Source organism: Eumetopias jubatus, unplaced genomic scaffold (assembly GCF_037043125.1).
Source record: "Eumetopias jubatus isolate StellerSeaLion01/CBP00866 unplaced genomic scaffold, mEumJub1_p1.0 scaffold_10, whole genome shotgun sequence".
In the NCBI taxonomy this organism is placed as follows: Eukaryota; Metazoa; Chordata; class Mammalia; order Carnivora; family Otariidae; genus Eumetopias; species Eumetopias jubatus.
In genome coordinates this window covers 53084268-53103985 of record NW_028274816.1, presented here as the reverse complement: position 1 = coordinate 53103985, position 19718 = coordinate 53084268, and the positions used below count along the sequence as shown (strand labels likewise).

General features: G+C 58.2%; 2 protein-coding genes across 4 annotated transcripts; one reads left to right on the top strand and one right to left on the bottom strand.

The window, feature by feature from the left end:
• Positions 1-1379: 1379 nt before the first annotated feature.
• Positions 1380-6224, top strand: ZNF526 (zinc finger protein 526). Of its 3 annotated transcripts, XM_028088161.2 has the most exons (3): positions 1380-1464; positions 3356-3455; positions 3557-6224. In XM_028088161.2, exon 3 carries the CDS (start codon positions 3574-3576, stop codon positions 5593-5595), a length of 2022 nt encoding a protein of 673 aa, XP_027943962.1. In that variant the 5' UTR covers positions 1380-1464; positions 3356-3455; positions 3557-3573; the 3' UTR covers positions 5596-6224. The 3 variants fall into 3 exon arrangements, with proteins under 3 accessions (XP_027943962.1, XP_027943964.1, XP_027943963.1); XM_028088163.2 differs by lacking the exon at positions 3356-3455 and having other exon boundaries at positions 1386-1464; XM_028088162.2 differs by lacking the exon at positions 1380-1464 and having other exon boundaries at positions 1546-3455.
• A 2263-nt stretch (positions 6225-8487) lies between these two features.
• Positions 8488-18026, bottom strand: GSK3A (glycogen synthase kinase 3 alpha). The gene is made up of 11 exons (XM_028087999.2): positions 17641-18026; positions 15583-15770; positions 14104-14187; positions 13836-13946; positions 12134-12264; positions 11926-12032; positions 10852-10949; positions 10682-10777; positions 10145-10331; positions 9729-9821; positions 8488-9177 (listed from the first exon to the last, which is right to left on the bottom strand). The coding sequence occupies exons 1-11, from the start codon at positions 17921-17923 to the stop codon at positions 9104-9106; spliced, it is 1452 nt and encodes a 483-aa protein (XP_027943800.1). The 5' UTR covers positions 17924-18026; the 3' UTR covers positions 8488-9103.
• Positions 18027-19718: the final 1692 nt, after the last annotated feature.

Genomic DNA, 19718 nt, shown 5'->3' with positions numbered 1-19718 from the left:
CTGCCCAAGGCAAAGGACCACAATAGCAACCGTCCTGGCTTCAAATAGCTCCCAGACCCCTTATGATCGGGACTTGGACGCTCCTCCGTCAGCCTGCCCCTTACTCCTCATGGCAACCAGGAACCTACGTCACAACCGTGCCATCTCATGACCCCAACTGGAATCTCCTTTCACCCAACAGAAGCCCCATCTCTAAGTTCCTTCCCCTGATCAAGACCAGGAAGCTCCCCCATCTCATGTTAGGAACCAATACCTCCTTCCCGATTGCAATAGGCCCCTCCATCCTGACTGTTCACTACCTGATGGCATCCATCACAGTCTCCTATTACAGACAGCCTCTTCCTGTCTCAAATGCCCCCCACCCACCCAACAACCCTTTCCAATCTCTGCCCTCCAAAGTCAAGGAGCCTCCCAATACCCCCTCTCTAACCTGCACCTACAAGTTTTCATTCTTGCGAGGGCAGGTCCCTATCAAGAGAGCTGGAGCCCAGGCTGCGTATCTGAGCAGCTCCCCTGAGGCGGAGCCTTGGGCATGGTGGCCACCCCCCCCAACACACACACTTAGGTGACTCAAGGTCAGGGCTCGCACATACCTTGAAACAAGTCTCCCCGGAGTGGTTCCCACCCTTGAATTATCTCCCCTTGAAAGGTGGGGGGGACCTAGGTCCTGCTTGGCACTGCCTCAGCACTGGCTCTGCCTCAGCACTGGCTCTGCTTGGGCTGCAGCAGTGACCTTGGAAGACTCCCTCTCTCTAATGTCAATTGTCACCTATTGAGACCTACTCCTGGGCCAGACACACAGTAGGCGCCCGATACGTGATTACCGTTAAATCAAGTGAAGAGTGGGAGGGAAGGGAAAGCAATTTTACAAACTGGGAAGGACTACGTCCATGTTAGATGGTTTATAGTGAGCATCCACAGTGTATCAGTGCTGAGCGCTTTTACGTGTCTGATTTCATTCAATCCCCTCAACAGCCTTCGAGATGGATGTGATTCAAGCCCATTTTACACAGGAGTAAAAGGCCCTGAGAGAAGTACCCCAAGTATGTCTGGCTCCAAAGCTATTCTCTCAGAGATGCTCAGCCTTTTCAGCTACAAAATAACACCTCCGTCAAGGCCTCCCGCCACCCAGTTCACTCCTCGCCTTCCAAAGATGCCCACTTCTCACCACTTAACTCATGTTTGGCAGGGCAGCCCAGAAGAACTGCGCAGGCGCTTGCCTGAGCCGCACCCCCAAGCTCCGCCCACAGGGAACAGTTGTGTGCGTGGAGAAACTCGCCGAGCCCCGCCTGAGCGTCAACACGCAGGCGCAAGGGCGCGTGCCCTTCGCTGACGGCTCTGATTGGCTGCCACGGGTAAGGGCAACGCCCAATGGGAGGCGTGGATAGTGAGGGGTCCCGCACGCCTGGAGCAGAGAGGGTCTGTGTCAAGAGCGGCGGGGGCTGCAGGAGGCGAGAGAGACGGGTGAGGGCGCCGCGGGGCGGGCGGGGGAAGAGAGCGCTGGGCGTAGGGAGAGGGCGGAGGGAGAACGAAGGGGACACCGGGGGACGAAGAGCCCTGGGGCCTGCGCTAGGGCGGGAGCGGCGTGGAGTGGGAGGAGAGCGCTCCTTCCTCTGTGCCCTAGAGCATTGATTGCACTCGTGCGGCGTGCAGGACTCTACCCTGGAGCCCGCCGCCCCCACCCCTTGCAGGGTGCTCTAATGCAGCGGAGTTGCTAAGTCTGGTCGGTGAAAAGGGACGTGTAGCGGAAAAGTTGAACTTCCAGGCCCCTGGTGGGTTCTTTCCTGGAAGGATTTATTGGTCTACCGTGTAAAAAGCCCCTATCTCCTCCCCACCAATGGTACACAATCCCACAATTGGGAAAGGAGGAATGTAGACAAAAAGTCCAAATTTTAGATTGCCTGGGTCACCTTCCAGAGGGACATATACTGGGTGCCTACTTTGTGTGTAAGCCTTACACCAGGCCTTGGGCCTCGCCCGATGGGAGTTCTGTTTGGAGTGCGGCTGTAAACAAGAAAAAACTGAACTCTGGGGATCCGGGCTGACTCCTTCTAGGAAGATCCTTTATTGGGTGGCTGTTGTGTGCAGGGCCATGGCAATTCAAATATTAGTGAGGGAGTAGGAATAGGTAGTTAGGAAAAGGTAAGTCCTGGGCTTTTAGTAAATCATTTATTCAGGGAGCATGTATCGGGCATCATGAAAACAAGGTCATGTGCTGGGCTGTGTTATTGTGGGAGTTCACTGTCCATGGGGAAAGTTGGTCTGGTGGGAGAAGTGGAATGGGCACAGGGAGAGTTAGACTCTCATGGCCTCACTTCCTGGAGGGAGCATTTTTCATTCACAGCATATCTACTGAGTACCTGTTGTGGGCTAATCATTGTTCTTGGTGCTAGAAATATATCAGTGATGAAAAAACTAACTTCCCTGCTCTCTGGGAGCTTAGTATGAGCAACTTTGCCTGCCTGGATGTAAGCTGAGCTCCACCTGCCCTCTGGCACTAACAGATGAGTTAAAAAAGAGATGGAGACAGTGGAAGTTGGATTCAGAGACTAGGTTGTAAGGGGTGCAGTTGTTTGCTCAAGTGGCTCAGAGGCCTGGGTTGTGTTGAGCCCACACATGTAGAAAGGGAGATGGGGGCATGTAGAGGGAAGTTCAGAAGTTTTAAGATCCCCGTCCCAGGTCCGTGGTTTTGTTGGTGACATCAGCACCTACAGTGAATCAGACCTGCCATGCCTGCATGCTCAGTCTGAAGAGGAGCACAGACTGCATCCCAGGCTCGTGATATTGGCTTTGCCAGAGGTGGCACAGATTACCATAGGAACCCCAAGGAGGCAGGAGTGGACATCCCCCTGAGGATGTAGAGATGTTGTCAGAAAAGGCTTCACAAAGGAAATGCTGGGTACGGTTTTGCTAGACCAGAAAAGGAGAGAACTTTCTCGGCAGAAGGAATAGCAACAGGAAAGACTTTGGGCTCGGGAACAACATTTCTGGAGAACCACAAGTCATGGTTCTGTCTGACCTTTCTCGGGCACCGGGGCCTTCGTGGTCAGCACTACTTTTACTCCCTTTCACGGGTGACAAAACAATGTCAGAGAGAGGAAGTTAATAACGTGCTGGTGCTCAGATTCAAGCCAAGGGCAGTCTCGTCCAGAAGCCTGTGCTCTTGAACCCTTTGCTGCTCTGTATGTGTCCATATAGTAGGAGGAAAGGTGGTGCCCAGTGAGGAAACCATCCAGGCAAATGTCAAGAGGCATAAAGAGACACATGTTCTTAGAAAGGGTGCGGGTGGACCTCTGGGTAAGGAGGGATGGTAGCATCGGGGGCCAGACGGAAGGGGGATGTCGCTGTCTTACAGATGTCTGGCACCATGGGGCATGCATCCGCTTCGGAGTCACATGTTCATTGAAAACTGAGGCACCAGCACTTGATCCAGGCTTGCTGATTGATAGAGGCTGGTGAGTGAGGGGACGAGCGGGGAAGCTCCTGAGCCGCCCCCCACCCCGCCACCACGCCCCTGGGTTCCTGATGTCTCACCAGCTCCCCCTTCTTTTTCCAGGCACTGCCCCCCCCACCATGGCAGAGGTGGCGGCTGAGGTGGCTGAGCTGCCCGCACAGATGTCGCCAGGGGCGGTGGAGATGTCAACACCGATGTTCGGGGAGATGTCAACAGAGGTGACCGAGATGACACCTGGGGAGGCGCTGGCCTCATCCCTTTTCTTCCAGCATCACCAGTTCATGTGCTCTGAGTGTGGCAGCCTCTACAACACGCTGGAGGAAGTCCTCTCGCACCAGGAACAGCATGTGCCCACTGTCACCGAGGATGAGGCACTGGCCGCCCAGGATCCTGGCCTGGAGCCAGAGCTCATGGCAGGGCCTGAGGAAGGGCCTTTCCAGTGTGGGGAGTGCAACCAGCTCATCCTGTCCCCCGGCGAGCTCCTGGCCCACCAGGACGCCCACCTCCGGGAGTCTGCAAGCCAGATCCAGTACCAGTGCGGGGACTGCCAGGAGCTCTTCCCCTCGCCTGAGCTGTGGGTGGCTCATCGCAAGGCCCGGCACCTTTCTGCTGCAGCCACCGAGCCGCCAGGGCCGCCCCCGCTGCCCCCGCCGGCACCGCCCCCTCCACCCCCCGCTCCACCTGAAGTTAAGATGGAGCCCTACGAGTGTCCCGAGTGCTCTACTCTCTGTGCCACTCCCGAGGAGTTCTTGGAGCATCAGGGCACCCACTTTGACTCCCTGGAGAAAGAAGAGCGCAATGGGCTAGAGGAGGAGGAGGAAGAGGAGGAGGAGGAAGACACAGAGGAAGACACAGAGGAGGAAGAGGAGGTGGCGGCAGAGGTCGGTGAGGATGCTGCGGGAGGCGACAGGTCCACAGCCGCCCGGGCCCAGGGCTGTGCGGATTGTCCCCAACCCTGGACGGCCGCGGAGGCACGCCGGCGACACCGGCGGGCCTCCCGCGGCCCGGCATCGGCAGCCCACCCCTTCCACTGCAGCCAGTGCCAGCGCAGCTTCAGCTCGGCCAACCGGCTGCTGGCGCACGGGCGGGCCCACGTCGGGGGTACACACGAGTGTACCACCTGCTCCAAGGTCTTCAAGAAAGCCGCTTCCCTGGAGCAGCACCTGCGGCTGCACCGCGGCGAGGCGCGCTACCTCTGCGTGGACTGCGGCCGCGGCTTCGGCACGGAGCTCACGTTGGTGGCCCACCGGCGGGCTCACACTGCCAACCCGCTGCATCGCTGCCGCTGCGGCAAGACATTCAGCAACATGACCAAGTTTCTCTACCACCGGCGCACACACGCCGGCAAGAGCGGGGCGCCCCCCTCGGCGGCGGCCTCCCCAGTGCCTGCCGAGCCCGCGCCCCCACCGCCGCCGCCGCCGCCCGCCCCGCCTGCCCAGCTGCCCTGCCCACAGTGCTCCAAGTCCTTCGCCTCGGCCTCCCGGCTCTCGCGGCACCGGCGCGCCGTCCACGGGCCCCCCGAGCGGCGGCACCGCTGCGGCGTCTGCGGCAAGGGCTTCAAGAAGCTGGTCCACGTGCGCAACCACCTGAGGACGCACACGGGCGAGAGGCCCTTCCAGTGCCACTCGTGTGGCAAGACCTTCGCTTCCCTGGCCAACCTCAGCCGCCACCAGCTGACCCACACGGGCGTGCGGCCCTACCAGTGCCTGGACTGTGGCAAGCGCTTCACGCAGAGCTCCAACCTGCAGCAGCACCGGAGGCTGCACCTGCGGCCTGTGGCCTTCGCCCGCGCACCCCGCCTGCCCATCACCGGCCTGTACAACAAGAGCCCCTACTACTGCGGGACCTGCGGCCGCTGGTTCCACGCCCTGGCCGGCCTGCGGCTGCACCAGCGCGTCCACGCCCGCGCCCGCCCCGGGCCCCCGCCACCGCCACCGCCACCACGATCCCCACCCCCTGCCCCGCCGCCGCCGCCCCCCGAGCCTCAGCAGACTATCATGTGCACCGAGCTCGGGGAAACAATCGCCATCATCGAGACGTCCCAGCCGCTGGCACTTGAGGACACGCTGCAGCTGTGCCAGGCGGCACTGGGGGCCAGTGAGGCAGGCGGGCTCCTGCAGTTGGACACGGCCTTCGTGTGACACAGCTGAGGAGCAGCAGTAAAGGAGTTGGGTTGCGACAGCCGTTGTGGGCCCCTCTGGGGAGCAAGGGGAGCCCCACCCCCACCCCCGCAAGCCGCTCTGGCACCCACTGGGTGCCAGGATCCACCCTGGCCTCTTACCCACGGACTCCTCACAAGAGCCCTGTCCAGGTGTCTCTTGCCACTTTTCTCTGCCTATGGGGAAACTGAAGCTCTGAGGCCTGATGTGATCCGTCCCAGGTCACCCCACTGCGTTGCAGAACAGGGCTTGCCAAGACTCTTGGCTCTGCATCCATCACCCTGGTGCCCAGCAACCCCGACCACGTGCCAGATCGGTGCTGGGCACTGTTGTATACCTCTTCAGGCTCTTGCTCGTCCCCAAGCCCTCCTCTCCCCTGGACCCCGGGGCACCCGGGACTTGGCTCTGCCTGGTAGAGAAAGGTACTTGAGTTCTCTGGGCTTCCTTAAGCTCCCTTCTGACAACGTCGAAGGAACTCTATAGGTACCCAGGTACTCCGCTGCGCGCTGAGTGATGCCAGAGCCCCAGGAATGACTCAGAGCCAGGCGCTGCCCCAGGAGGCACACGGTGGGGTAGGAGGAACACCCAAGTACAGATGGCCTTGCTCTCTTTGAGTGTGTCTTGTTGATTCATTCAGCCTGGGAGTCCTCAGGCCTCCCTCACACATGCTGGGCGATGCTGGGGGCTGGAGAGGAGTCAGGCCTCTGCCCTGCCCCTGGGGAGCAGGCAGATCTCAGCCCCGGGATCCTCAGGGCTGTGATGGGGATGTGTAGGGACAGTGGGATCCCAGAGCAGGGAACAACCCCTCCTCTCCCCTGCCCCCGCCCCAAAGGAAGTAGTCCTTGAGGAAAAACTAGGAATCTGCTAGCGACAGAGGAGGAGAACATAGGCAGAGACAGCACTGCAGAGGAGGGTGAGTTCTTGGTCGGCTTGGAGACCGTCCAGTTATTCACAGCTACAGTAACCGCGAACGCGGCTGCCTAGCCGTGGCAGGCACGCGGTTAGCACTGTACGTGGATTGTGACCCAGCAGGCCTGTGAAGTGATCTCAGTGTTAGCTCTGTTGTACGGATGAGAAACCAGGGACAGAGACTCACCCAAGGTCTCACATTAGGCAGCGGTGTCACGGAGATTTGAATCCCGGGGGTCCGTTGAGCCCATGTCTCTAAGCAGTACTGTTGAGCGAGTGTGACCTGAGACTGGGGGGAGGGGGGCAGCGTCCAGAGGAGGATTTGCTATGGCTGGAAGAAAAGTGAGCTGGTGTCACAGAGCAGTTGGGGTTTGTTGGGGCCCCCGAAAGATCAAAGGTCTTAGGAACAGGAAGGGATCCCCAGCCTTTTCAAAGGTTACCTAAGGTGGCAGTCCTACCTTCTCCAAACAGAAGCAGATGATTTATGGCAGGTCCCTGGGGCAAGCTCCCGCCAAGCCTCTACAGACCAAGGTGTTCAGGCAGGGGAGGCTATGGCTGAGAGTTGTCTGGGAGGGAGGCAGGCCCAGACCTGGGAAGGCAGGGAGAGCCTGCCCCAGAGGTTGGGGCAGCGGGGGATAGGGGGAAGAGAGGGTCGAAAGTGGGGCTTCGGGCTTCCTGGCATGAAGGTGGGGCCAGGGGGAGGCCGGAGATGGTCTAGGAGGGGAAGCATGGGACCAGACTAGGGCAGAAGCCACAGGAGTGGGAGGGAGGGTGAGCGACCACCTCAGCGACCTCGTGGCTGAACAGTTGTGAGCAGCAAGGGAGGCAGGGGGACCAACCCTGCTCCCGTCTCTGGTCTCCTTGCTCTACGTATTCATCTTACAAGGTGGTATCCAGAGGGTATTAAGCAGGGAAGGCGAGGGATTGTTCTGGGCAGTATACAGATACCCCTGGGGCTGGCCTAAGCAGACTGGAGAGTCCAGATACCACAGGAACAGGCCCTGAACTCTTGGGACATGTTCAGAATTCCCCCTTTTGGGGCCCCTGGCTGGCTCGGTCAGTAGAGCATGGAACTCTTGATCTCGGGGGTTGTGAGTTCAAGCCAAGTGCGCCGCCCTCCCCCCCCCGCCGCAATGGACGTAGAGCTTACTTGAAACGACAAACTCATTCCCTTTTTCTTCACAATTGAAGTCCAGTGGAGGACATATCATTTGCTCCTCCCCAGGCCTCCTTCCACTTCTGGGGCCTCCTGCCCTCACATACCATTGGCACCACATGTAGGAGATGCCATTTCCCTCTGCCCGTGGCCCCACCATCTGGCCCCAGCATGTTTTTGAAGCAAGGGAAGAAGCCAAGTTCTCTGCACCAACCTTCCCAGGCTTGTCACTTCTCAGCATCCCTAGATAGGGGCCAGGTACGTGCCCTGTTTGAAACAGAAATGAAAGCTTGGACATCTGTTAGGGTTTAGGGACCGCTTCTCTGCCCACGTCCGTGCCCACTAAGAGTCTACATCCAGGCTGTTTTGGCCTGAGTGACTACGTGTCATCCGGTGTCCCGTGAAGCAGCAGGTAGCTCGGGCTGTGGGACACAGAGCCCTCTGTTCAAGTCTTGACTCTGCCACTTTCTGTCTGTGGCCTTGATCCCTGATCCCCAGTTCTCAACTGTCACCTGGGGAGGACAGTGCCTGCCTCCCTCCTGAGGCAGAAGAGGACAATGGCCGGGTCCATGAGGCCGGCTCCCCTGAGGCCTCTGCAGCGGATAAGCCAGACTCTGTTCATCACATGTGTGAAGGAGAGCGGAGGCCCGGGGAGGCTGGGCACGTGAGCCAGGGCCAGGACCCAGGCCTCTGGCAGCCCAGCCTGGCTTCACTCTCAGCGGTGCCCCTGCCTGAGAGGTCCTGTCCCAGCACAGCCCCTCAGGGCAACCTCCCTCACCTCCACTGAAACAAGGCAGCCAAACAGGAAGCAGGTTTTCATGCCAATAATTTATTGAACGGAGGTCTGTACACAGGCAAACCTTACTGTGGAAACTAAGACATCGGGAGCTCCCCCACCCCCAACCCCTCAGCCCTCCAGGGTGGGGAGAGGAGGGAGGAGACCTTAGGGGCAGAGGACAGGAGGGGGGACACAGTTGTAGAAGGGGGACGGGCCAGGTTGGACGGTGTGAATCGACGTTTTCTTTAAGAAAAAAATTATAACAATCTATTTACACCCGGGGGGGGGGGCAGGGAAGGGAAGAGCAGACGGGCTGGTCTGGTTCTATTTACAAGGGACACAGGAAGGGAGAGGGGTTGGAGGAGTGTAGGCCCGGGAGGAGGGGAGGGGGCCGAGGGGGTAGGAGGTCCTCATGCCTCCAACCCCCTGTCCTTCCTTCTCTTCCCTCCCCACAACCAGTTAAAATCCTCTTAAAAAGCCCACCACAGGGTGAGGCTGGTGAGGGAGGGACTGGAGGTAGGGACAGGGACTCATTTACCTCTGCCCTCTAGTCTAGGGGCCCAGCCAGGTCAGGAGCTTGATGGGCTATGGTCCCCCTTCCCAGCCCCACTGGGGGCTCCCAGATGGAAGAGTAGTTGGCGGAGCCCTCAGGAAGAGTTAGTGAGGGGAGCTGTGGCGTCGGGTGACTGCCAGTCCGAGCCGGTCTGAGCCTCACTTAAAGCTGAGGGGGAGGAAAAAGCAGACAGTTACCCTTTGCCTCTCAGACCTCCCCCAAGGGCAGGAACCCGGTGGGGGATGCTACATCAGAAACGGACAGCTGCCACTCTAGGTCCGGCGCTGCGTACTCGAACGCCAAAGGGCCAGGCTGGTCACTGGGTGACTCACCCGACAGCCGGGCCCCACAGGAAAGGGGGGCGGCTAGAACTTGGCCGCAACTCACAGCACTGCCCTGAGGAAAGGCAGGCCCAATGCTGCCCAGTCAGATTTTCTTCCCCAAGAGACACAGGAAAGCTGGATTTGTAACACGCAATGGCCTCAATTTTTAAATACGGGCAACAAATTTAACGTTTTGTTTGTTTGTGCATGCCAAACATAGGTCTTTGGTTTTCCAGTTGGCACTTAAACACAAATATAGACAATCAGACCCGATAAAGGTGGCTGTTCACACGTACGCTATCAGATGTCAACAACTTCCACACCCGTGCGGGGAGCTCGGGGGCTGTAGGCACAGGCTGGCCTCCCAGGCTGAGAAGCAGAGGGCCCTCAACTTACCTTGTGAGGATGGAGTGAGGGAGGCAGTGCCCGCTGGGGACCTCAAGTGAGGAGGGATGAGAATGGCGTTGAGAGATGGTTGGATGGAGAGTTCTAGAGACAGGATTGGACATGCCCAGTCAGCAGGCGGGGTGTTGGGAGACGGGGTCGGGGTTAGAAAGGGGCACCAGGTAGCGACCCAGCTCTTGGCAAGGCCAGCTGACACGTGTAGCTCCTGAATGCTTTAAATGACAAACCAGAAGGGGCCCAGCACAGGTGACCGCAAAGCACAGGTGAAGCAGCTTCGGGGCTCCTGTACTGGGGGCATCTCCCGAGCGCCCCTCCCTCAGCATCCCGCTCCTATCTCTAACACCAAGCCCTCCTCCACAATCTTTGCCTGCCCTTCCGGCTCCCTGCCTCCCAAGCTGTGCCCTCACCTCCAGGACTGAAATTGAAGAGCGGGGGAAGCGGGCGGTTGTTGGGGAGCTGGGTTCCGTGACATCGCAGTTCATCAAAGAAGCTGTGGGCGCAGGCTTCCAGAGGGGAGAGCCTTGAGGACGGTGTGTACTCCAGCAGGCTCGAGCAGAGTGCGATGGCCTCCGGCGGCGTTCGAGATTTGAACACCTTAGGGGGTGGTCAGGAGGGTGAGCCGCCCAGGTACTATGGACTCCCGCACCCCCACTTCCCATACGAGGCACAACCACTGAGGGGAAACCACGTTCTTTGGGGTGAGCAGCTCGCGCGGGTCCCATCGTGGTACAGGCCCCGCAGGGAGCCTGTTTCCCCAGCAGAGAAATGGCACTCAAACTTACCATGGACCCTCAACTTCCAGAGGATGGGAGATGCCATAAACTTTGAAATCTGATGAGTTACGGCCCCATTCCCAAGCCCTGACTCTATAGCCAGGTCCCCAGACCAGCTGGCCTCCAAAGGGGACCTCGGCCATGCTGCCTGAGCCCCTAGCCCCGTCCCACCTTTGTCCAGGGGTGAGCTTTAATCTGGGGAAACTTGAACTCCGTGTAGTTGGGGTTCATCTCTCGGATCTGTTCCCGGGTTGGTGTTCCCAGCACCTGGAGAAGGGACAGGTCTGAGCCAAAGCCCCTATCCCTCAGCCCCATCCCTGCCCACCCCGCCGTGCCCTCACCTTGATGATCTCCACCAGCTGGTCTACCCCACTGTCCCCGGGGAAGATGGGCTGGCCCAGGAGCAGCTCGGCCAGTACGCAGCCAGCTGACCACACATCTGAAGGGGAATGCGGGGAGGGTCAGGGCTGCCCCACCCACCCCCTCACAAACGCTTCCCTACCCCCGCAATCATCCTGAGGGTGCCAGGAGGGAGCCCCATTTTCACTCGGCCCCAAGAAGCAGCACCCTGCTCAAGGTCCTGCAGGGTTTAGGGACACGGGAGCCCGCTGTTGAACCTCCAGGTCTGCCTGACAGCGCCACACTCTGCAATCCAAGTGTTTGCCACCTTCGTTGCCTCTCTCCCCTCAGCGACCCCAGGAAGCCCCTGCTCTACCCCTAGCCTCCAGACAGCCCAACGTACCTAGCACAGGCCTCTGTGTTCTTTGGGCCTCGAGAAGTTCCAGCCTGAAGTCCTGGGCCCAGGCTCTACCCTGCCCACGGGAACGGCTACAGGCTGGTACTCTCACCCCGACCCTGGCTTGTACCTCGACCCCCCGAGGCACAAGTTCACCCCTAAGGACCACACAGTTCACACTGCCGATGAGTGTTCTCTCCCAACCCCTTCACGCCCTCTCCTCAAGCCTGGAAGGTAGCACCGTCATCCCCACCAACAAGGAACGCCCCCCCCCCCCAGAAGGCCCGAGCATGTCACACCTTCAGGCTGGCAAGCCTCCGCTCCAAGGTCACCGGCAGCCCCTCCCCCCCGGGGCTCAGCCCATCCCCCCAGGCCGAGAGGAGAGGGCAGACTGGGAGATTCCAGAGCCCAAGTGGACTCTGGAGTCAGGTCAGCTTTCAAAGCCCAGCCCTGCCCAGCCCCAGCGGTGCGAATGCAGGCAGGCGGCCTCAACCGCTCTCCGCCTCAGCCTGCTCGTCTGTGAAGCGAGCAGACGCCAGCATCGCCCTCCAAAGTTTGGGAGGACTGGGTAAAAGAACACAGGTTAAGCTTGTATCACCGAGCGCGGCCCACAGCCCACAGAAAACGCAAAAGCTGCCGCGCCGGCCGCTCCCCACCCCCGCCCTCCTGTAAGTCTGACCAATGGATGAGGTGTAATCAGTGGCTCCAAAGATCAGCTCCGGGGCCCGGTAGTAGCGAGAACAGATGTACGAGACGTTGGGCTCCCCGCGGACCAACTGCTTTGCACTGTGGGAAGAGAGGGGCAGGAGTAAACAGAAGGCAAGGGTTGGGGTTGCCCTCCCCCCGCCGCCCCTTCGGCCAACCAGCGCACTCCAGGTCAGGCCCACCTGCCAAAATCGCAGAGCTTGAGGACAGCAGTGTCGGGGTCCACCAGCAGGTTCTGGGGCTTGATGTCGCGGTGACACACACCCTGGGAGTGGATGTAGGCCAAGCTCCGGAAGAGCTGGTACATGTACACCTGGGAGGGGCAGCGGACGGCACAGATGCAGCCCGGCTCCGCCTGCCTGGCCTCCAGGGCCCTCCCGCACTCCTCTCCCTGGCTCAAAACCTCTCCTGCTGCCCCTGGGCCCTCAAGCTTTAGTATGTGCCAGAATCACTGCAAGAGCTTGTTGAAACAGGGACCCCTGGGTCCCCCTCCCAGAGTTTCCCCCTCCCGTTAAGTTCAGGATGGGGCATCTGCAACATCCGGGCCGCTGCCACTCCCCACTTCGAGAATGCTACCTCGGCCACACACCTCAGCAGAAGCCTGACGTCAGGAAGGCCTTGTGGGAGCCAGTCACTCAGCTCCAAAACCACCGGCTATAGGAAGGGCTCAGCCTCCTTCATCTGCCAGTCAAAACCACCCACGGACTAGCCTCTCTCCGGCTGGATTTTCCTGCCACTCTCCCTCCCACTGATTACAACATAAGTGCCAAGAGAGCAGGGATCTTGGTGTGTTCATCTCCGCCGCCGCGTCCCCCAGGGCCTAGACCAGTGCCCAGCACGTAGTAACTGCTCAGGCCAGCTTCCCGGGCCCCCCTCCTCCTCTGTTTCTGCTGCCCTTGGCTAGAGATGCCGCTTCCTCACCCTGCACCTGATGAGCTCCGGGAAGCCTTCCTTGATCCTTCTTATCCCCCAAAGCAGGCAGGCCTGGGGGCCTGTTTCCAGAATTCCCTGTGCTCCTTCTAATATGGCAGTTGCTAGTCGTTTTATAGTTCTTTGTGACAACAGCTGTCCGCTTGGCTAAACAGAGCTCTCCCGGAACAAAGTCTGGGTCTCAGTCATCTGGGCGTCTGGAATCGCTCGGTGCTGGGTTCAGCACACAGGCAGCCATGGTAGGGATTCACCAAACCAGGGGACTCCCCTCCCGGGAAGCAGGGTCCCCCAACACCAGCCACCGGTAGAGCTCTGTGGCCCACCTGGGCCCAGGGTTCTTAAGGCCGGCAGGAGGAACGACCTTCATCAAACCTGAACCCACCCACCTCCTCCCGATGCTGAAGGTAGCTGCAGCCTCTACGCTCCACATCAGCCCTCGGCTCACTGATCCATTCACCCATTCATTCAAACACCGGCTAGGATAGTAACACCGGGGCCACAGCACCAGGCCCTGCGGAATGAGCCTGCACAGATGATGGAGAGGCATGCTTTCCTCCAGCCCTGCCTCCTCCCCACCCCCTTCTGCCAAGGCTCCGAAGGCCAGGACTCGGACCTCAGTGTCTCTCCCTTGGCATTCTCAGGCCCCAGCCCAATTCCGCGCTAACTCCACCAACACCAGTGGTGCCCCCGGGCTCCCAGCATGGACCCGAGCAGGTCCCTTGCAGTCTCCCCAGACCCCAGTCAGCCTGCCTCCCTGATTCAGTCAGGCCTCAGGGTGGCCTGCCCAGCACTGGGCAAGCTCCATCTAGGGCAGTTACGGAGACAAGGACAGGCAACACAAAGCCTGTAGACGGCAACATAAATCTGGAGAATGAGGGAACCCACAGAAGACAGGAGGATCCAGGGTCCCTGGCTTTGTAGGCCTGGGTCCCAACAGCCTGCCTGCCTGCCCACCTTGACATAGATGATAGGGATGGTCAACTTGGCCTTGGTGAAATGGCGGGCCACCCGGTACACTGTCTCGGGCACGTATTCCAGCACCAGATTTAGATAAAGCTCGTCTTTCTGCAGAGTGCAAAGGAGAGATGTGAGGCACTGTGAGGAACGGGGCGGGGAAGGGGAGGGAAGGCTTGTGGGGGTAATGGGGGAAGGACTAGCAGTCACAGGGAAAAGGCAGGCAGGAACATGGGTGGAGGACTCCCCCGCACACCCAAGGTCTCACCTTCTCCCCACTGGAGTAGAAGAAGTATCTCAGCCTCACGATATTGCAGTGGTCCAGCTTACGCATAATCTGAAGCTCTCGGTTCTTGGAAGCAAAGGGAAAGCGCCTCAGACAACAGCTGACTCTCCCTGCCGCCCCTTGCCACAGCCCTGCTCCTCCACTCCTGCCAACAGAGCCAGGCACTGACTCCTTGCATCCCAGCTCCAGAGCCCCTCTGGGGCAGCCCCGAATTCCTCACCCCAACCCATGCCCCTCACACACACGCTGGAGGCCTATGGGCTAAACCCAACCTACAGATGGGTTTTTTTTTTTTTTTCAGCCCACCATTCAAAAGTGTCCAATTTATTGCTGACCTTTGAAAATCAAATGTCTTCATATATAAATTCAGTTTTCCAGCTTGTCTTGAATAATCAGATGACATGGCCACACAAGGCCTGAGTGACAAAAGACAAGTACTGGCCACCCAATTCACCCTGGTCCCCACTCCTCTCTATTGCTTCCCCTAGAGGCATCTGGGCCCTTGAACCCTGACTTGATCCTGAGTCCCAGGCTCCAGACTTCCATCTTCCCATAGGGGGTCCGGCCTCAGCCTCTTCTCCGAGACACGGTCCTGGTCTCCTCCCTATTCTCTGCTCCCCTGAGTTCTGGCCTTGGGAACTCCTGCCCTCAGATCCCTCTCACTTCTGGGACTCAACACTAATCAAATTCTGACCCACACTCTGGAGCTCCTCCTGCCCGAGGGTTCTCACTGCCAAGGCCCAGGCCCTGACCTGGTTCCCTCCCAGCTTAGGCTTGGGTCCTTTATATCCAGACTAGCCTAACGCTCCAAAACGCCAGTCCTTGCAACGCCAAGTAGCCCTCAACCTCCACCTTTTCCGTCTCCTCCTTGCTCCCTGGGCTTCCGCTAGGTTACAGGGCACAGCTGTATAAAGGAGGAAAGGGCGCCCCTTCCTTAGGGAGACACAGCCCCACACCAAGGCACAGTGGTTTGGTGAGCATAGGGCGGGCTGGATTTCACCCTGCACTTGCCAAGCACCTGGGTCAGAGCATGACCTTCACAAACACACTCATTACCTCTACCAGCATCCTTCCCTCTCTGTGCAGAAGGGTAACTTAGTGGGTAAGGTGGGAGGCTTCAGGATCAGACAAGCCAGAGTCTAGTCTTGCCCTCAAGTTAATTCTCTAATCCGAATCTCAGTCTTAGCAATACACCAATACCTACCCTCAAAGAACCTTCACGTGAATTAAACATGAACTTGCCTACAAAGCACTTCACACCAACCCAAAGCCCAATAAACATCAGCTCTGGGCTCTCTTGGAACCCGTACCCCCATCTTCCACACAATTCACTCCCTTCTCCTTCCATTCTCTGGCCTATGTTCAGAGCCCTGTGGAAACCCAAGTCCAGCACTCTCACTAGGGCCCCCTCGCCCATCATGCCTGGTCACACTTCCTTGTCCCCATTCGCCCCCAAGCTACCTTGAACCTCTTGTCCTGGAGAACCTTCTTGATGGCCACCAGTTCCCTGGTCTCAGCCAGCCGTGCCTGGTACACGACCCCAAAGGAGCCATTGCCAATCACTTTGATGTCTGTGTAAGCCACCTCCTGGGAGCGTTCCGGGCCTTGGCCTAGAGTGGCTACCACTGTGGTCACCTTCCCGCTGTCACCTGGGGAACAAAGGGGACACACGATCCACTGACCTTCCCCTTCTTGCCACCACCCGATCACAGGGCTGTGGGAGGGAGGGAAATCACTACAGGATGCTCACTGGGGGCCTCCTTGTCCCTTCCTTGTCTTTGAGCAAAGGTGGGTGTTGGATGCCTCCAGGCGCCCTTTCTCCTCTTCCCTTCAGGGAACCCTAAATCCTGCCTCTTCTCATGTGGGAAGACAATGACAAGTAAACCTCTTGCTGCTCAAGTGTTGATAAGCCGTAATTTCTATCTCTAGTAAGCAGTAAATCACTGGTCCCTCTTGGTTTGAGGACATCCTCACACTCCATCCACTCTTGAGCTTACTGGCTGCTGGGGCCCCCTCCTGACTGGGGAAAGCCTGACCCAGTCTCTTCCACTTACCGGAGCAGTAACCCTGAGATACTTTTGCTTTAGGAGAGCACTAACCCTTCTGACAACTTGGGGGAGAGTGACCTCTAAGTCCTACTTGGTAGAGCTGGTAACCGCCACTGGGTTTTGGTGGCAGAAAGGACTCCTCCAGGTGTGAGTGCCCAGGGCCATGGCTCTCACTTCTGGGGGACAGTTAGCCCCTCCCCCAAATACTTCAGGGTTAGAAAAGGTGCTGACCTGACCTCATCGGTGCGGTCCAGAGCCCCAGACCCCTTCATGTATTTGGGTGGCCCCCAATGGACAAGTACTAAGTGGTGGGAATGGTGAACCTGACCTCCGTTAACAAGGGGCTATCCAGGCCTCAGGCATTTGAAGGAAAGTTGTAATTCCCAGTTCCATTCTCTAGACAGCAGCAAACCTTTATGGCATTCTTGGGGAGGAGTGATCCCTTTTCTTTGGGGAACCTTTCATCAGTTCCCCAAAGAAAAGGGGTCACTGATAAATCAAATCTGTTTTGAGGGGATCACTATCACCTTCTTTTGGAAAGAGACTACCCTCCGTAGCTATTCTTCCAGAGCCAGTGACACCATATCTCTGGATAACGAAGGGAATTTAACCTCAGATCCATATTCTATGGGGAACTGTAACCCTTCCTGATTCTGTTCCATTTTTGTGGAAAAAGACCCACCATGACAAGTTTTTTTTGTTTGTTTTTTAATAAATTCTACCCCAAACGTGGGTCTCGAACTCATGACCCCAAGATCAAGAGTTGCATACTCTACCGACTGAACCAGCCAGGTGCCCCAAGCCAAAGAAAAGTGACTATGGACTTGATCTGCAGGATGCACTGATTCCCAGTTTGTCCTTATTTCTAAGAAGCAGCAACCATTAATTCCTACCACTGGGGATACAGTTCTGTTATAGATGGGTGATGGTAACAGATCTTGCGTTTTAAAAATCACAGGTTGCCTGGATACCAGGTTTGGGAAGCCGTGACCCTATCTTTTAGGGACAGAGTAAGGCCAAATCCGTTTCTATGTGATATTCATTCCAAATCCCCATCCTCTAAAGGGAAGCAAATTTAGATCCCCCTCCTTTTGGGGAGATGGTGATCTTATTCTTTTTGGGAACAATAACTCTCTAGCCCCATTTGCAAGCGACGATGACTCCTGATCCTGTTGTCTAATGGATGGCAACATCAGATTCCTATTTTGGAGGCTCAAGCACCCAAAACCTCGGTACTGGAAGAACAGGAACCTGTGACCTCTGTTTTTTGAGGATTACTAATTCTAATCCTAAACTCCAATTGATGGTAACCCCTCAATCCCTTTCTCTGGGAGGGGGACAGCTCAGATCCCATGTTTGGGAAGCACAGTGAGCTGGAGCTCCTATCTGGGCATATGGAAGAACCAGATCGACGTCTGAAGGGCTTCAGGAACCCTGATCTCCAGCCCCCACGGACGCCGCTAATACTCACGGCCCAGCTTCACTCCCGGCGGCGGGAAGCTAGTGCCCGCACCGGGGCCGCCGCTGCCTCCTCCGCCGCTGCCGCTGGGGCCGCCCCCGGAACTCGAGGCCCCCACGCCCCCACCCATGGCTCCGACCGACGCCTTCCCACCGCCGCTGCCGCCGGGGCCGGAGGCCGAGCCCCCGGGGCCGCCGCCGCCACCGCCTCCGCCGCCGCCTGGCTCCGCGAACGAGCTGGTCCGCGCCCGGCCCGAGCCCCCAGGGCCGCCCCCTGAAGGCGCGCCGCCGCTCATGGCGCCGAGCGCAGGCCCAGGCCGCGGGGCTCGGGCTGCCCGGGCTGCCCCCGCCGCCGCCGCTGCCGCCGCCTCCCCCTGGCTCTGGCCTCTTCCAGGCCGCGCCGCTCGGGCTCCGGCTCCGGCCCAGCGCCCGCCGCGGGGCACGCCGGGAGTTGTAGTCCGCCTGCCCTACGCCCCGCCGTCGCCGCCCTCGCTCCGCACAGAGAACCGCGTGGCACGCCGGGAAATGGAGTCTGCAAAGGCCTCAGAGCCGACCACGGGGAATGACGGGTCGCGCTGCACGTCAGGAAATAAATCAGGGGAATGTGTCGACGGCGGACTCTGAAGCACTTTGGAAAGTGGAGTCAGAGTCACACACTCACTCCACTGCAGCAACTGCAAGCCCTAGGTGTGTTTCAGAAATGTAGTTGCAGCCACTCTTTCGGTGAGCTTTGTAGGCCTGATGCCCGCCGGGAAACAGAGTCCAGACGCTCATTTAGTCTATTGGCTATGTATGTCGATCGGCGCCAGGTGCACTGTGGGAAATTGAGTCGGCGCCGGTGTATCCGCAGATATAGGGCCGTGAGGCAAGCCGGGAAATGGAGTCGTCGCCACGCCCTCACCGCATTGCAGGTGTAACGCGACTTCCAAAGCACGCCGGGAAATGGAGTCCCATGTGCTCCCCCAGCCCCAAGTAGACACTGCAATTACGGAGATAGGCTAGAAAATAGAATAGGTAGGTACGGCGTTCTTCTGTCCTCCTGTGCTAGGCCGCAGTCCCTGCCGGGAAATGTAGTCAACACCAAGGCTTCAGAGTAGTTGCTACAGAGAGCCTTTGTATCTTCTGGGAAATGGAGTCCAAGGCAGGCTCTCCGTTTGAGGGGGAGGGATCTACCGGGAGCCCGGAGCATGCTGGGTAATAGTCCAGACCGGATCCTGACCCTTTATGAGACGAGGCTGCAGAGGCTTGCTGGGAAGTGAAGTCCAATCGGTACTTTTGGGAAAGCGAGAGCCAAAAGGTGAGAAAGACATCACTCCCTTGGGGTAGACTGCGGAGTGTTCAACGCCTCCTTCCCCTCCCCAGGCCCCAAGAAAGAGCTGAAGTTGATCAGGGGCTGCAGGAAAATGGGAGTTCAGACATTCCAAATTCCAAGTTTCCACAAATCAGGAAGGAAAAATCCCCCTCAAACAATTTGGGGAACAAAGTTACCGGTGGTCTCTCAGAACGATAGTCCTCAAATACATTTTAGCTTTTTCTACCAACGTGGGTTGCACCAAGAGGCTGAGACGAGCATTAAAACAGGTGAAAACAATTTCTGTTTTGAATCCCGTTTCAGCTTTTTGCGTCCTCCCGCTTCCTAAGTTTACAGGATCCAGGAGGGCCCCAAACGAGGAAGCCGGCTGTAAGGAGTAGCCTCGGGTTTTGTGCATGGACTAGGTCGCCCTATTTATCGATTAATACCCGGAAAGACACTATCCTCAAAGGACGCTGGGAAACGGAGTTCGTGTGAGCGAGCGTGTGTGTGTGTGTGTGTGTGCGCGCGCGCGCGTGTGCGAGTGTGTGTGTCCCGGAAATACTTGGAACTAGATTGAAATCCTCAGCCCCTCCTACCTCGTAGAATAATGGGAAATGGAGTCTCTAGACTTTCCCTTAATCTGAGTCTATGTTCATACTAACTGTCCTGCCCTTTCCGAAGCCTCAAGAAAGTCTCGTCCACTCGGCCTGACTGCAATTCCCAACGGACCCACAAACCCCTGGGGCCGGACAGTCTCGCCGAAGCCTTCTCGGACTACAGTAACCAAAAGGCAAAGC

Bases quoted from the DNA above. Each gene is read 5' to 3' on its own strand.
- ZNF526 (XM_028088161.2), top strand. From the start codon at position 3,574: ATGGCAGAGGTGGCGGCTGAGGTGGCTGAGCTGCCCGCACAGATGTCG.
- GSK3A (XM_028087999.2), bottom strand. From the start codon at position 17,923: ATGAGCGGCGGCGCGCCTTCAGGGGGCGGCCCTGGGGGCTCGGGCCGG. The intron at 12,033-12,133 runs GTGGGCCTGACC...CTCTTCCCACAG, and splicing joins AAGCTCTGCGATTTTGGCAG to TGCAAAGCAGTTGGTCCGCG. The intron at 10,950-11,925 runs GTCAGACTTACA...ATTCCCCTTCAG, and splicing joins TGATTACACCTCATCCATTG to ATGTGTGGTCAGCTGGCTGC.